At 47.4% G+C, this 17,636-nt stretch overlaps 1 protein-coding gene and 1 long non-coding RNA gene across 2 annotated transcripts; one reads left to right on the forward strand and one right to left on the reverse strand.

The window, feature by feature from the left end:
* Nucleotides 1-4: 4 nt before the first annotated feature.
* Nucleotides 5-2,051, forward strand: LOC100688768. The gene is made up of 2 exons (XR_005385592.1): nucleotides 5-405; nucleotides 1,742-2,051. It is a non-coding gene; the product is annotated as an uncharacterized LOC100688768 (long non-coding RNA).
* A 7,655-nt stretch (nucleotides 2,052-9,706) lies between these two features.
* Nucleotides 9,707-10,117, reverse strand: LOC100685685 (60S ribosomal protein L34-like). The gene has a single exon (XM_038586039.1). The coding sequence runs from the start codon at nucleotides 10,106-10,108 to the stop codon at nucleotides 9,731-9,733; it is 378 nt and encodes a 125-aa protein (XP_038441967.1). The 5' UTR covers nucleotides 10,109-10,117; the 3' UTR covers nucleotides 9,707-9,730.
* Nucleotides 10,118-17,636: the final 7,519 nt, after the last annotated feature.

Raw genomic sequence — 17,636 nt, forward strand, 5'->3', positions numbered from 1 at the left:
CGGGGTTCCCAGCACGCGCGGTCTCTCTACATGGGGTTCCCAAGCAGGCGAGGCGCACGGGGCCCCGAAGACCGTCGGCGGAGTCGAGCCGCGGAGGGATGCGCGGCCCGGGGCGGGAGCGCCCAGCGACGCCTCCGAGAACCAGGCGCCGCGTCGCCTTCAGCCCGAGACCAAAGGGCCGGGGTGCGAATCCCCCGCTCTCGGGCCATTTGCTCCCTGCAAGCCCCGCAGTGAGTGGCTGCTCCGCTCTGCACCTCGGTGCCTCGTGTAGAGGGAAGGTGACCGCGCTCAGCGCCGCTGGAACGAGATGAAAGCCCGCGGCGCACCTGGGGCGCTTCCGGACGCCCGGCAAGTGGTGACGTCATCGTTTTTGCCTCCGCCGCACCCCCCGCAACTGAATCCGAGGTGGGGTCAATTGAACTCCCTGAGTTGAGGTGCGACCGATCCTCTCTTCCTTGGGTGGGGGCTTCTGGGGGAGAATCGGCGCTTGGATTCATTTCCAACCCTCCTGCCCGCTAAATACAGGGTCATGACAACACCCAGGTAAAAGCGGCCCTACCGAAAGGTGTGACCTTCTTAAAAATGACTCTGCCAGAGGGTGCAAACATGCTTCCATTAAGAGGAAACGTGCAATAGCTGCAAAACCCTGGCACTCTCGGCCTCTGGTGTGAGATGTTTCCTCGCAACAGTTTCCATTTCAGAGACAGGAAAAAATAGGATTAAGGTAGGCTGTTTAAGATGCACGCTTGGAAACATCTGTTCCTAGAAATATTTCATTTTAAGCCTTAGACCAGACACAGGTAAGGGTTGTGGAGCTCTGCTAGACTACCCTGCTCTGCCCAAACTGGCAGCAGACCTCTCTGATGCGGCCCCACGGGCTATGGCGGCATCACCACTGCTTTAGAGGAGTTGACAGTCTTGTCGATTGCAGTTTATTTTTGGAAAAGAGCCCACTTTGGGAGTTCTTAAATTAGTCATAGCGAGCCTCTGTTTTTAGATTGACTTAAAAAAAAAAAACAAAACAGTGCATGTTGACAGCAGAGACACTAAAAGGAAAGTCAGTTTCGGATTAGTGAACTGGGGGAAAAAAGTTTATTAATGTGCCTGGTTTTCCCACTCAAGATTCTAAAAATATAGAATCTCTCTCCACCGTTCATCACACAACAGATGGTGGTTTTTGCAACCGCCATGGTGGTTATGTTGCTTTTTTTTTTTTTTTTTTTTTTTTTTTTTTATGTTGCTTTTTTGTTACCTTGTTTGGTCACTTTCTTGCTTGATAGATCTCGAATCCTAGTCTTAGCTACTCAGGGCTATCTCAAATAAAATTTGCAGATTTTATCTAAGTCTAATATATGTTTTTCTGCCTGACCTGCTCTCGATTGTGTTTTTCAACCATTTTGGTTATCCCAACCCTGCCACCCTTATTCCCCTAATGTAATTACATTTCCTTTTTTTTTTTTTAAGATGTTATTTATTCATAAGAGATAGAGAGAGGCAGAGACACAGGCAGAGGGAGAAGCAGGCTCCCTGCAGCCTGATGTGGGACTCGATCCCAGGGGGATCACGCCCTGAGCCAAAGGCAGATGCTCAACCGCTGAGCCACCCAGGCGCCCCTGTAATTACATTTCCTAACCCAGTAACACCTAGTTAGGATTATTTCTTCCTGAAGCAACTTCCCCTTGCCTCTCTTCAATGTTGCTGCCTCATCATTACCCCAAATTTGTGTCCCTTTTTCCTAAAGAAATATTTCATAGATTCTGAGCAAGCGTGGAACCATCCATCGGCTGTTCTTCCAGGCAGTATCTTACAGCACATGAAGTAAAGAAGAAATAACTAAGTCGGAGGAAACATCAACAGCCCCAGATCAGGACAGATGAGAAGCAGACGGCAGCATGTCTGACATGAAGGAATAAAACTCGGAGATTCCTGAATTCTAGCCTCTCAATTTCCCTAAACTCCAAGCTTGATCCTCCTGGGAAAATCCTCTCGATTTATCTCTTCTGGGCCTCACTTTCAATATCTTTAAAAATAAAAGCTATTCATACCTTTCACTTGTAGTCTGTGGTGGATGGAGGAAAAGAAAAAGATAGTTGATCAAAGTGGGCTTTGGGTTCTTGTTGAATGGCCCAATAGTTATTATGTTTGTGGGACTTGAAATGTCAAAGGAAAAGTTACCTTTGAAAATAAAATGCAGGCTAGCTGGATCCTGAATCTAGCAGCATTTCCTAACCCCATTACTTACTAAGACCCTAAAATTCACCTAAGACAACCAGTGGCATGATGGTTAGAAATATCTCTACACCAAGACTATTATTCTGGGCAAAGAAGTTTCATCCCCAAAAATAAGACTTATAATCAGAGGGTATTCAAGGTCCAGAGAAAAACTAATGAAAAAGTCTTTGAACAATGTATTTGTGGCCTCTAAACCATGAGAAAAGCTCATGGAAACATCTTTCAGCCCTATAGCTGTAAACTTCACACAACACCCTGTTTTCCCAGAGAGGACATGACAAGACATGACTTACTGCAGTTACCTGCCTGGGGCATATACTGATCTAAAACATTTCATGACCTGTTTCAAATACACCTAAGAAATAACTTCATATACTGTTCTTCTTTGGAATCTACACCCAATCTACTTCTTTTCTCCTCCACTAATTTTTTTTTTTTTTAAGATTTTCTTTATGGGGGAGGTGGCAAAAGGAGAGAGAGAATATTCACGCAGACTCCACATTTAACATGGAGCCAGACATGGGTTTCAGGCTCTCAACCCTGAGATCATGATCTGAGCCGAAATCAAGGGTTGGGTTGTGGGGCACCTGAGTGGCTCAGTCAGTTAAGCAACTGCCTTCAGCTCAGGTCAGGATCCCAGGGTTCTGGGATCAAGCCCCACATTGGGCTTCCGGCTCAGCAGAGAGCTTGCTTCTCCCTCTCCATCTGCTCTTCTTCTTGCTTGTGCTCTCTCTGTGTGTCAAATAGAATCATTTATTTTTTTTTTAAATAGAATCATTTAAAAAAAAATAAAAAGAGTTGGATCTTAATTGATCCACCCAAGGTCCCTCCAGTAATATTTTTTAACCTAAAACAATTTTATTGCTCTTCCATGCATGTACTTTTCTTCACATCCATGCAGAATACGAGTTAGAGAAAGAGGACAGAACTGAATACTTCTTTCCTAACTGCCCTTTGGAAAAGATGTAACTTGATTGAAAATCCACCTTGGGGGTAACCATGTAAGATTCTGGGGGGTTTGACTAACTCATTGTAGGATATGTATTTCTCTAAATTTTAAGCTGGAAGTTTGCTTCCATTTTATGATAACTGGCTGGAATTTTTTTCCACTTAAAATTAATTCAGGAACAACAAAAAAAGATTAATTGAGGAACCACCACCAAAAAGGCTTTGTTCTTTTTTTGTTTTTTTTTTTTTTTTTAGGTATTTTCAGTCATGGACCAGAGGCACTGACACCTCAGAGACCATCATTACTCTCCACGACTCCCATCAATTTCCCAGTTCTCACCCATTATTTCTTTTGATCCTATTGACAGACAAAAAAAAAAATTTTCAGCTAAGGATCCAGAGATGATGCAGAAGGAAAAATCAGGCTGACAAATTGAAGGGGTTAAGTGCGGCTCTTACAGCCTTGCAGTGTTGTGGCAAGAAGGGACAGGGAGCAGGAGGGGAGTATGACCACCTCCCACCGCATTCAGGAACATTTCCTGAGAGAGGTGGAGTTTTAAAGACGTGGTGCTAATTCAGAAACATGTAATGCCAGCTTTTTCCTGCCTCCCTTTATTTGTCCAACCGCGAAACGAAATGAATTTTGCCATGCTGAAGACCACGTAGCTGGCGAGTGGCAGACCCAATTCATAAGTGTGGCTCAGCCACCTGCTTCCCTCTTCCAGACTCTCAGGGGAAGAGAATTTAAATTCTGTCGAGACTCACCTCGAAAATGGGGAAATCGTTGGGTCTGTAGGACTTTCCCCCACCTCTTGTCTCAGCCTCTCCCTGCTCCTCAGTAAATGCAGTGTGATGCATGTCACTGATTGAGAATGTCTAGAAATCAGACTCCAGTGGGAGAGCCCTGGAGTGAAGGGAGATAAGGGGTTCCTCCCACGAAGAAGAATCCCGCGACAAGGTTGCACAGAGCGCAGAGAGCTCTGGTTAGCTTTTGTTCGGATCTGCCTCCCTTCCCACAGTGTGTACACTTGTTTTCTTCCTGCCTGCCTGCCTGCCACCCCAGCCTTCTCCCTCATCCTTGTTTTTCTCTCTCTGCTTACTTTCCTTTTCCCTTTTAACTCTGCCAGTGGCCCCCTGGAGAATTTACTAAGAGATAGTGGTCCTCAAGCCCAAGAAAATTTCCTAGCAAAAAATATAGTCTGGGGAGTACCTGGCTGGTTTAGTCAGAGGAACGTGTAACTCTCCATCTCAGGGTTGTGAGTTCAAGCCCCACATTGGGGGTAATGTTTACTTCAAAAAAAAAAAAAGAATTAAGCTATGCTTTATAAAAAATATATATAAGTTTTAAGCATTAAGCTGGTGCTGAGCACTGCACTGGATACTTCAGGAGATGCAAAGATGACCCAAGATCAGTTTTCTCTCCTGAGAAGTTTTCTTTTTTTTTTTTCAAGATTTTATTTATTTATTCAAGAGAGACAGAGAGAGAGAGAGGCAGAGACACAGGCAGAGGGAGAAGCAGGCTCCATGCAGGGACCCTGATGTGGGACTCGATCCTGGATCTCCAGGATCACGACCTGGGCTGGAGGCGGCGCTAAACCACTGATCCACCTGGGCTGCCCTGGGAAGTTTTCTAAAAGATGAAGGGCTAAAACCCACTCTGACATGGGAGGGTGTGTTAGTTAAATATTTAGTTAAATATCGGTGAGGATGGTGCTGGGGGAAGGGAAAGAGGGGAGAGGATCCTCTGATTCCACAGAGCACATAAGGCCTTGGAGGAGAGCAGAGGGGGTTTGGGATATTCCTGCTCCCCTGCCTTGAGCAGCTCTGACTTCAGGTCTCAGCTCCAGTGTCACCTGCTCTGCTTGGTGAACCCCACCGTCTCCATCATGACCAGCACTGATCCTGCTTGTGGCGTTCACCATGCTCACCTCCAGTTTCTTCTTCTGTCTTTTCCATCTGTCAGACTGAGTCCGTGAGAGGAGAGCCTACGTCGCAGTCCGCATCACAGTCCAGCTCCCAGGACAGTCCCTCACCAGGAGCTGCTCAGTAAGTGCTCAAGTGGCTAGATCAGCGAGGCCAAGAGGGGCACCCAGCACAGCTCAGAGGTGCAGATGGGAGGTGCAGGGGTGCCCAAAGCTTGAGCCTGCCCCCTTCGCCTCCTATCGCTTCATCCCCTCTGGCCTGTCACCTCTCCATCCAGCCAGTCAACATGTTCAGTCTCACCCATCCTAAGAAAATTTTCCCCTTCAACCATCAGCCTATCCTATCCTTCACTTTATTTTTTAAAAAGATTTTATGTATTTTTTCATGAGAGACACAGAGAGAGGCAGAGACACAGGCAGAGGGAGAAGCAGGCTCCCTGCAGGGAGCCCGATGCAGGACTCGATCCCAGGACTCCAGGATCACACCCTGAGCCAAAGACAGACGCCCAACCACTGAGCCACCCAGGCACCCCTGTCTTTCCCTTTAGTATCAAACTTCAAAAAATAATGTTTTTTCTTTGCTGCTTCCACTCAGCTCCCTCTCACTCTCCAGTCTCTAGAATCTGTCTGCTGTCCCCACGGGTGGCTCCCTCAGGCATCATCCCACCCACCCTCCCCTAGTCCTCCTCAAGCCCAGTTTAGACCTCCCGCTTCAGGTAAACATCCCCTGGCCTCCAAAGCAGGCTCGGATGTCCTTTCTCTGTCCCTTCCCCAAAATGCTGGCCTCCCTTGGCTTCTGTGATTTTCCCTCTCTCTGTTTTTGGTCTCTTTCTGGGCTTCTGTTCCACCAGCTCAGAAGAATGGGTCCTATCCTTGCCTTGGGCTTTTCTCCCTGGATTATGATCCTTCAATGAACTCCCCATGAGGGGCCTTATTCTCTCCAAGGCTTTGTTCACTACTCAAGTGTTAAGGCCCCAAACTTTTATTTCTTTTTTTTTTTTAAAGATTTAATTTATTCATAGAGACAGAGAGGGAGGGGCAGAGAAACAGGCAGAGGGAGAAGCAGGCTCCATACAGAAAGCCTGATGTGGAACTCGATCCTGGGTCTCCAGGATCACACCCCAGGCTGCAGGCAGCACTAAACTGCTGCGCCACCGGGGCTGCCCCAAACTTTTATTTCTGACCCAGAATTCTCCCCTGACCTCTGGATCCCTATCTCCAATTTCCTAAAGGGTTTCTCCTCCTGGATGTCCTCATAACCCCTCCACCTCAGAACATACAACTTGAACTCATTACCTATACCTGCCACCTGAACCAAATCCTCCTTCCCACCTGCAGTCGGAAGCATCACCTGGGCACCTCTGTCATCTCTAACGATGCCTTCCTTCTCATCCTCCAACACAATTGGTCACTATGATCTGTGTCTAATCTCCAGAATATCTCACACCCATCCCCTCTTCATGGCTGTCCCCAAGGCTCTCACTGTCTCTCACCAGGACTATTGCCGTGGTCTTCTGCTTTCTTTCCCCAGATCCAGGCATCCCAGCCCATCTCCACAAGGAAGCTTCAGAAACACGCACTTGACTGTGTCACTCGTCTGTTTTAGGGTGTTCAACAACTGATTCCTTGGCTGCTTCCAAGATAAAGTCCAAACTCCAACCTGACAGACCTGTGAAGGGCAAAGTTTAAAGACCGTATCACCCTGTTGGTGATACGGTTGGTGTTCCCTGTTTTCATTAGTGACCCTTTCCAGTCTGGCCCCTTTTCTGCCTGACCTCCAGCCTCACAGACACATCCAGCACTGCTAGGGCTCCACCTTTGGTTAATGTGGCTCTCTCCACCTGGAATGTCATGGAATTCCTTGAAGGCACTGTGTTGGTCCTCTTTGCACAAGCTGGTGTCTCCTACCTAGCCTTGTGCCTGCCACATAACAGGGACCTAGTAAATACTGAGTGAAGAGTTCTCAGTTTTCAAATGTCACTACTTCACTGCTGCTCCTGACCACTTCCCATGTTCCATCCCAAAGAGATGTGATTGTTTCTTCGGGCTTTATTCACTTAGTATTTCATGAGTTCCTGCTCTGTCCCAGGCACTGTGCTAAGGGGGGGGGGATACAAGAAAATTCATTCAAGGGCAATAGACTGTCAAGTAAACAATTCTAACCCCGAGAGAAGTGCTAAGATGGGGTAAGCTGTCGCATATCTTTCCTGTAGAGAATTTAATATGAAAAGCCAAAATATGACCATCATGCTAATTGGTGAGCATGGTGTCTGGGCAGAGTTGGAGGAGGGCGAGGAGTTGGATGAATCAAATGTTCCATAATATCTCACTCCATTCAGGCTACTATAACAATGTACCATGGACAGCGTAGCTTCTAAACCACAGGAATATTATTTCTCGCAGTTCTGAAGGCTGGGAAGCCCCAGAACAAGGCACCAGTATAGTTGAATTCTGGTGAGAGCCTCCCTCTTGGTTCATAGCTGACAGCTCTCTCTCCCTCTGCGTCCTCACATGGTGGAAGGAGTGAGAAAACTCTGTGGAGTTGCTTTTACATGGGCACTGATCCCATCCTGGAAGGTTCCAGCCTCACAACTTTAGTGTTTTCAAAGGCCCCACATCCTAATACTATCATCCTTAGGGATTAAGATTTGCAATATGCATTGAGGAGGGAGGGGTGCCAACATTTGGACCATAGCATGGGATGACTACTGTGCTGGCTGCGGGACACGGGTGCACCTGCAGGAGGCACGAGAGTCCCTTCTTCCCCCCCAACAACATAGGGCCCGTCACTCCCAGCATCTTCCTCATCTAGTCCCCTCAGCCTGTCCTACCCACCGTCTCCCTCCTGCTGAGACATTCCCCTTAGCTGCCTGACAACAATCTCCCAGGTTCTAGCCAAACTTGCCACCTTACCCTAGTTCTGTATGGAACAGAGGAAGAAGAAGGCTGTACACCCGTTCATAGCCTCTATGATGTCCCATCTTCCTTACTGCCAACAGGTTTGGTTGGATGGATGGTCATACGTTCACCCCTTCAGACCCCGCGCTTTGTGGCGACTGACCATCCTCTACAGCTTCGCGTCAGAGAATCCCAGGGTTAGAGGCGCTTCAGAGCAGCGTGGATCAACCACTCCGTGTGCGTGACTCTCCTCCCTGATCCCAACCGTTCGCTGGTCCAGCTGGTGTTCTAGTACTTCCACTGCAGGGAACCCCGACCCCCGCAGTGACCCACTTCCCCTCTAACTTTCCAAGTCTGTGTTCCCAGAGCCCTTCCCAGCCCTGCCCTGTGTAGGACTTGGTACAACCCCATTCCCGGCCTCTCCGGGGCAGCCCTTCCGGAGCCTGCTCTCCTGCCTCCCCAGGGGCCTCCCGCCAAGCTGCTCACACCCTCCTTGCGCTCACCCCTCCCGCCCATGATGGGACTGCAGGCAGCCTCGCCATCTCGCCCCCTGCCCTTGCTCTAAATAGGAGGAGCAGTCACTGTACTGGCCAGACTGGGTGAACAAGGGCTTTGTCTTTCAAGCTCTTGACCCAAAGAGAAAATCAATCATAAGTATCATACAAGGAAGAACGCAAAAACATTGCACAGAAGGTTTGGAAGTAGGCTGCTGGTTGCCTCACTGCTCCAAACACCCTGCCACCCACACTACCCACCACACATCCCGATGTAACTACGAAGGCAGACGGTACGCCTAAAAATGTTATCTCGGTAGAGATGCAAGGGCTACTGCTAGAAATCCATATTTTCAGAAGTTTTATGTGAGCTCACTGAAATTAAGGATGGGGCCAGCTGCATGCATGCATCCCCCAGATGTGCCCAGCTGCATGCATGCATCCCCCAGATGTGCCCAGCTCCATGCATGCATCCCCCAGATGTGTCCGGTCTCAGCCTCCCAGGATAGCCGAGCCAGCGCTGCTCTGAGCCAGCCCTCCACGAAGGAATAAGGAGGTGTGGTCTGTGGTCCTGCCCTGTCCTCCCTGGACCTTGTCTCCCATTGTCCTGAGTGCCTCCTCCTCTCACTTTTGAGGACCAAACCCCTCTGACTCTGCGTAGCTCTCTTTGGCACGTCTCCAAAGCTCTCACTGGTCAAGGACCTCCCAAAGGGTAGGAACTCTGTCTTTTCACCCTGTACCCCTGCACTCCCCCTTGAAAAAGTGCTCTTCAGAAAACATTGCGAGTCACTTACGTTCCATTATGAATTCACGTCAGTACCTTATCTTCCCAGGGATATTTGCATCTTAGGTCTTATTTCTTTTTTAAATTTTAAAAATATTTTTAAAGATTTTACTTATTTATCTGAGAGAAAAAGAGGGCACACACAGCAGGGAGAGCAGCAGAGGGAAAGGAAGAAGCAGACTCCCCGCTGAGCAGGGAGCCTGATGGATGCAGGGCTGGATCCCAGGACCCTGAGATCCTGACCTGAGCTGAAGGCAGGTGCTTAACCCACTGAACCACCCAGGTGCCACTTAAGTCTTATTTCTAATTATGGTCTCCAGTTAAGGGGATTTTGGAAGTGAACGTGATTGGTAAAATGTGCAGTGGGAAGAACCTTCCTTCTGCCGCTTCTGTGTTGTCACCTATAGGTGGGGGGGGAGGGTGGATTTTTTTTTCAAGCTTTTTGATTTTTATTACTCAAAAAAATCTTCATTTTTAAATTTAGCTTTCTGACTCTGTGCTTGTGCCTTCAACACTTTCACAACGATTTTCTGCTCCTCAATAAGGAAAGCACGCTTGATTCTGTCACGAACACACTTGGCACACATGGAACCACCATAGGCCCTGCTGCCGTGTTTTTTCGTTTTAGACAATCTCATAAGGACTTTAGGTCTCACCGCACGAACTCCTCGAAGTTGGCCAGGACACACGCCACACACAGACTTTGGCGCTTTCCCAACCTTCTCGGTATAAAGGTAAACGATTCTATTGCCAGGAGTTCGGGACAGCCTAGTTTTGTTAGAGGCTGTATCGTAGGACAGCCTACGACAGTATGTCAAACGCTGAACCATTCTGAACGCCACTGAGTGGGGGGGGGGGGGGGGTGCCAGATTTCCAGCTCTGGTATCTACGAGTCGCTGATTTGTCCGGTGTTAGTAAAACCTCCTTGTATTAGTTAACCTTCTCCGGAGAAACACGACCAGTAGGATGTATATCAAGAGGAAGACTTGTTACAAGGAACTGGCCCCCACGACTGCAGAGACTGACTACTCCCACCATGTGCAGGTGGAATCGGTGAGCTAGAGATGGAGAGAGCCAGCAGGTGGTTCCAGCCCAAGTCTGAGGGCCTGAGAACCAGAACCGTGGTATGGCTCCAGTCTGGAGGCCAGCAGACTCAGGGACCAGGAAAAGCCGATATTTTAGTTTGGGTCCAAAGGTAGGAAAATATTGATGTCCCAAATATGATGCAGTCCAGAAGAAGAACTCTGTTCTGCTCAGATGAAGGTCAGTTCTTTTGTTCTGTTCAGGCCTTCAACTGATTGGACAGGGCCCACCCACATTTGCTTTACTCAGTCTTCAAATTTAAATGCTAATCTCATCCAAAAACACCCTCACAAACACACCCAGAATAATGTTTGACCAAGCACCTGGGTATCCCAAAGCTTCACCAAATTGACACACAAAATTAATTGTGGAAGTAGATAATGGTCACCCAAAAGCCCTGGCCCTGGTTGTGATAAGAGACATCAGATGGGAAACTTTTTTGACCTTTTGGACATGAAGGCAGGGCCATCCTTGGTATTTAACTCCACCTTTCCCCTGACCCTCCATCTATCACCACCACAACTTCTTTCCACTTCCACTTCACAACTTTTTATTTTTCAAGTAAACTCTACGGGGGCTCAAACTCGTGACCGAAAATCAAGAGTCACATGTTCTCCTGACCAGGTGCCAGCCAGGTGCCCCTTTTATTCTTTTTTCCCACTAAGAAGTTCTTAAAAGCATTTATTTTTATTTTTTTTTATTTTTTATTTTTTTCTTAAAAGCATTTTAAGAAAAATATTGTCCGTGAAATCCATAGACTTAATAAGTTAAGTGAAATACTTCTTTCTGTAGCATACTGCAACAAAAACCACAAACTCATTCAAAATCGTGTAAAGTTCCTCACCACTCACACAGTGTTACTAAATTGACTCTAAAGATCAATGGGGGTCCATGTGTGGCTCAGTCAGGTGTCTGCTTTCAGCTCAGGTCATGATCCTAGGGTCCTGGGATGGAGCCCCACGTCCGGCTCCCTGCTCAATGGGGAGTCTGCTTCTCCCTCTACCCCTTTACCCTGCTCGTGTTCTCTCTTTCACACACACTCTCTCAAATAAATAAAAGCTTAAAAAAAAAAAAAAAGGTTGGGGCACCTAGGTGGCTCAGTGGTTGAGTGTCTTCCTTCAGCTCAGGTCATGATCCCTGGGGTCCTGGGATCAGGAGTCCCACATCGGACACCCCCACAAGGAGCCTGCTTCCCCCTCTGCCTATGTCTCTGCTTCTTTCTGTGTCTCTCATGAATAAATAAAAATTTTAAAAATAAATAAAGGCCAACAGAAAGTGCAACAATAAACCACATGATCCAAAGAGACAGAACACAGCCTTGGTCTTCAGCCTGGGCTCTCGCTATACCTAGCAGAAGCAAGAGTAAGGTGAGGTTGTCCACTTGCTTAAAAGTAAGATGGTTTTCATTTGCCAATTCATTTTGTTTGTTCAGTTATTCATTTAATCAAGCAAGCAAATTTATTGAGCTCCTACTGTGTGGCTACCCATTTAGATTTGGGGTGACACAACAAGGTAATGAGACACAGCCTTCTACCTGGAAGAACGTGGTAGGTAACAGATCCCTACTTTGACTTCAGCTTCTCCTGGGAAGCCTCTCTGATCCCCAGCACCAGGCCTCCTCCCGGACAGGGCTAGGACCCCACCGTGACTCCCTTGGCCCTGTCCCCTCCACACAGCACTGTCGCACACACTGTGATTGCCTCTGCATGTCTCTGAACCTCTCACTGGTCGGGGACCTCCAACGGTGGGGACTGCTCCTATCTCTCACCGTGCCACAGCCCTGGCCCATGCTAGTTGCTTAATAGATGTCAGTAGAAGGAATTAGCAGGTGAATATGTCACATAAGCTTTTGTCCAGCGTGCATGAGTGCCATAGGAGTAGTGTGCAGTGGGAAGCCAGAGGAGGAAGTGATCAAGCTCCGGGGACCAGGAAAGGAGATGTTTAACGCTGAGGGTTGGAGAAGCAGTACAATTTCAGTAGCAGAGAAGAGGCTTTCCATGAAGAGAGGGTAGCAGGGCAAGGGGACTCAGGCTGCAAGGAGCCAAGGTTGGCTGACCAGTGGGAAGAAGCTCACTGCAGCGGAGCAGGTTTGAGAGGCTGGGGTAGTCATGAAGGGGGTGAAGAGGTGGACGGAGCCACCCGTGAAGGAGCTTCCCTGCCACGTGCAGGTGAGTCACCCAAGGCTGCTGTGTCCCTCAGGTGTGGGCAGTGGTCCAGTGCACTGGGATCAATTCAGGCTGCAGTGGAAGAGAGGGGGGGTGGGTGTGGTTAATATCTCAGTCCCCCAGAGAGGTGACGGGACAGTGGCGGTGAGGCTAGCAATGAGGCAGTTGACATGAGGCATAGTACGGATGCAGAATCAAGAAGACTCCGCGGTTTTCTTTATGACTACTGCATGAAGGCCGAGCGACGGTGTATATATAAGTGATTAAAATGCTCATGTATTTCAAGTGTTCATTGGGCCAAAACCATATTGAACATGTTTCAAAGAAGGAAATGATCTTTGTCATTTTTTTAAAAACATTCTCCTGGGGCGCCTGGGTGGCTCAGCAGGTTAAGCATCTGCCTTCAGCTCAGGTCATGATCCCAGAGTCCTGAGATTGAGCCCCGCATTGGGCTCCCTGCTCAGCAGGGGTCCTGCTTTTCCCTATTCCTCTGTCTCCCTCTTTCTCTCCCTCTGCCTTCCTCTCCCCCTGCTTGTGCACTCTTTCTCTCTCTCTCTTTCTCTCTGAAATAAATAAATACAATCTTCAAAAAAAAAAAAAAAACCCACATTCTCCTGGTGGTGCTTTCTCTGCCTCCGCTTTACACTCCTGTGTGTCTGGCTGGTAGTTGTCAGACTGTTCGTACTGTTAGAAGTAACTTTTGCCCGAACCTGTCTCATTTTCCCATAGGGAAATTGGAGAACTCGGAGAGCAAGGAGCACACTTCATACACCTTCAGACCCCCCCGCCTTCATTGTATACACTGTGGTGTCTTCTCCTTCCCAGGGATATCTGTCAGGTAACAGGCATGGTTAATTAGCTGGCTGGTTGGTGCATATCAGGAGGTGATAAGACTGATCAAAAGTCCTCCACATTAAAAATAATAATAATAATAACCTTTTTATTTTGAAATACTATTAGATTTACAGGAAAGCTTCAGGGATAATGCAAAGGCTTCTTGTATACGCCTCACTTCCACCTTTTGCAATCAGTGATAGTACAAAACTGGCCCTGAATCAGTGTGCCCTTGGACAAGTCACCTCCTCTCAGTAGGCTTCTGCTGCTATTAGCTAACAGTGTCTGCCCCCCAACGCTGTCCCCATGTCACTGGAATAAAGTCGCTGGGATGAGGCCAGCGCGTGGGGTGGTCCGTGGGTCTGGCCTGCTGCCTCCCCAGGACCCAGGGCTCCTGGCAACCAGAGGTAGCGCCCAGTGTGCCTCCTCACAGCCCCATCCCAGCTGCCATCGTGCTTTTCATCAGCACAGACCCAGGGCTAACATAGACTCCAGTACATGGGAAGGTAGACAAAAACTATTTGATGAAAAGGAGGAGAGAACATTACCTGGGGACCGTAAAGTGCTCAGTGGTTTATGGGGGAGAGGGGGCACCAGGCACAGAAGGATGGAGAAGTCACATGCAGGTAAGGGGCAGACTGGGGTCAAGTGACCCGGTCACCAGGGCATGCCAAGCTGCCTCCCAATGTGTGCAGAGGTCCAGTGACAGTGTTGGGTGTCAGAAGGCCCCTGCCTCCAACAGGCCTCCAGCCAGTGTTGATAAGACTGGCCAGGTTGCTGTAATCAAATAGGACCCTGGAAACCAAGGGGTTTTTCCCCAACAGCACAAGAAGTAACCCGAGATCCAAGCTGCCCACCAGCTAATCCCCCCTCTACACCTCCTGCTCCCCATCCCACTGTAACTGGCCTTGCAACCACAGGCAACCCAGGCCAGAGAGAAGACCCGAGAAGATACAAAGGATGGAGTACCCCTCAGGAATCCCCATTCCTAGGCTCAGACCATAGGCTAGGGCCCAGGGCTCTACCTGTCTCTGGAAGATGGGCAGGGCCCTGCATGATGGGGCCAGAGCAGGTTGCAGAATAGTCCGACCCTTCCTCTCTCCGCCACAGAAAAATCTTATTTTTCTCTCCTCTAAACTCTAGTTTCTGCTCTGCATTTTCCACTCATACCCTGCCTCATACATATCTGTACATTTGATTCACTTAAATCCTCTCACACTCAGCGGTCTTTAAGGGCACGAGCCAGACTGCAGTTGTCTGAGACCTCATGTGGAGAGGACTCAGGAATGTTAGTTGTGAGATCTTTGAGGCCACTTGCATCTCCTCCTACACTCCAGAGTCCCCTTTCTTCCCTTCTCTCCTCCCCTGTCTTAGCAAATTGGTGGTGTTTCCAAGAGGAATGTAGTTTAAAAACTGAGGAGATACCAGTACAAGGCCCCAGTGTCTGTGAGTTGATGTAGCTGGTCCCAAATATTGAAAGCTTGTGCTAAAAGAGCGCCGTCGAGCCCCAACTTCCTCCTCCCTGTCTCCTCCCAGTCTCCTCCCGTGTACTCTAAAACAGTTGGTACACGTCAAGGGGAGGGCCACCTGTCCAGTGGGCCAGGTTTCATGTTCCCATGGTAGACAGGCCCACATCGATGGTTAACTGGTAGTTCTTTTTTGCTTCTTCTCACATCTCACATGCACGCACTACAAGCCTCTGGGCCGGGCCTATTTCAGTCTGGGAGAAATTAGAGACGAAAAGTGTGTGTGTGTACAGTCTTGAACTTGAATCGGAAGTATCAGTGTAAACTCTCAATGTGTTTACCTTTAAAACATTTCTCAGTTTTGTCCACTGGAAAGGCCGAAAACTGATGACGTACCCAGGAACGGGCACACCTGATGCAGAGATTATGGTCTCTACAAACCTTATCCCACAAACAGCAATCAGAGAGCCTTAGAAGAAATAACTCGTTCCAAGTCTGTGGCAGGAAATATGCAAGATGAGCCTGGCCATCTAGTTGTGGCCAAAAGCAAAGAAGCTTCCAAGAACCAAAAATGATAGTGTCAGAAGGACTCAGAAATCTACCTGAAGGGCAGCCCGGGTGGCTCAGTGGTTTAGCGCCGCCTTCAGTCCAGGATGTGGTCCTGGAAACCCAGGATCGAGTCCCACATCGGGCTCCCTGCATGGAGCCTGCTTCTCCCTCTGCCTGTGTCTCTGCCTCTCTCTCTGTCTCTCATGAATAAATAAATAAAATCTTAAAAAAAAAATCTACTTGAAGAGGCTCCCACTGGCCAATACGAGGAGGAATATGAACAGAGGACAGCTGCAAAGGGCTGAAACACATCAAATATGTTTAAATTCGTGAACATATAATGACTCTGAGGGAAAAGACCTCTCTGTCATCATAAGGGATGTTTGAGAATCAATTCATTATTTTAAAAAATGGTAAATATGAAGAAAGAGTCAGAAACTTTTTGGTTTTCCCATGCTTATGAAATAATGGCTATAAGTAAGGCTATCAGTGACTACTAACATCAAAAAAGAAAGACAACCAAGCAGTATGTGCTCCTTTTTATGGAAGTATAGAAATCTATTAGGTATTCTTACAAAAAAAAATTAAATCTGATCTGGTCTCTGACTTTAATTACCAATTTATAGGAAAGACAAAGGCAATAACGTGTGAAATGTCACCATGGGAATGTTAGCAGCAAAATCCAGATGATCTATAGGAAAACAATGCAGTTTCTTTAATAAATTACAAAAACAAAACAAAACTGTGGAGGTATCTATGGATCACAAGAGATCTAGGAGACCCATCAACCAACTGTGACATCTGGTACTTATTTAGGTTCCAATTTGAGCAAAAACTATACAAAATTGTGAGACAGGGAAATGTGAACACCAGATATTTGATTATACTACAAAATTATTTTTTGGTCTGATCATAGTAATGTGGTTATGCCTCTTTTGTTTGAAAGTCCTTACCTTGTAGAAAAACATTCTGAAATACTTCGGAATGAAGTAGGAGGTCTGAAATTGCTTCAAAATTATGTAGGACGAGTATACAGAGGCATTTTTAAGTTCGTTAAATATTTAAAGGCCTGTGCCCCTATGAGACGATCAAATCTGAATCTAATCAAGCTTCTGGATCTTGTTACCAGCTCAAAGGCAAAAAAGGAGGGAAAGAGGAACATGTTCAAGAACACTGAGGATACAGTAACCCAATATATGATATGGGCAATTCTGGAGGACGGCAGGGCTATTTCTTCACAAGTGCATGGCACAAAAATAAAATAAAAAGAGGGAAATTGTTACAGTTGAAAAGGAACCGGAGACATAGCCACCAGGCACAATTTATCTTGGCTGGATCTTGATTTGAACGAACCGACTGTGAAACACCATTTTTGAGCAATTGGAGAAAATTCTACATGGGTCGAGTAACCAGTGATAATAAGGAATTGCTGTTTGTTGGCTATGTTCATGGCATTATGATTAAGCTGCTAAAAAGTCCTATTTCTTAAAACACATGCTGAAGTATTCACAGGTGAAATGAAATTGTGTCTGCCGTGTGCTTTAACAATACCTCCCCCAAATGGGTCGGGGAGGAGAGTAGAGAAAATTAACTTGGCAGGATGTTAATGTTTAAAATTGAGTTAATTGTACCAGGCTCATCATTCGTGTGTGCTTGAAATCTTCCATAATAAAAGTAAAATATAGAACATTTTAAAGATTTATTTGAGAGAGAGAGCATGAGCAGAGGGGAGGCGCAGAGGGAGAGGGAGAAGCAGCCTTCCCCCCCCCCCACCCCGGGGCAGGGAGCCTGACTCCATCCCAGGACCCTGAGATCCTTACCTGAGCTGAAGTCAGATGTCCAGCTGACTGAGCCACCAGGCACCACCCCTCCTTTTTGAAAGATTTTATTTATTTAGAATATAGAACATCTTAAAAGTAAATAAAGCTAGTCCCTTTTAAAAAAAAAATTAGGGATGCATGGGTGGCTCAGCGGTTAAGTGCCTTCGGCCCAGGGCGTGATCCCAGGGTCTTGGAATCAAGTCCCACATTGGGCTCCCCGCAGGGAGCCTGCTTCTCTCCCTCTGCCTGTGTCTCTGCCTCTCTCTCTGTGTCTCTCATGAATAAATAAATAAAATTTTCAATAAATAAATATCTAAAAGAAATAAAATTAAGTAATCTCTGCACCCACTGTGAGGCTCAAACTCTCAACCGCAAGATCAAGAGTCACATGCTGGAACCACCGAGCCAGTCAGGCACCCCCAATAAAGCTGGTCCTTGCAC

The sequence above is a fragment of the Canis lupus genome, chromosome 38 (genome assembly GCF_011100685.1).
Source record: "Canis lupus familiaris isolate Mischka breed German Shepherd chromosome 38, alternate assembly UU_Cfam_GSD_1.0, whole genome shotgun sequence".
Classification (NCBI taxonomy): domain Eukaryota; kingdom Metazoa; phylum Chordata; class Mammalia; order Carnivora; family Canidae; genus Canis; species Canis lupus.

Excerpts from the sequence above, each read along its gene's own strand:
- LOC100685685 (XM_038586039.1), bottom strand. The coding sequence starts at position 10,108 with ATGGTTCAGCGTTTGACATACTGTCGTAGGCTGTCCTACGATACAGCC.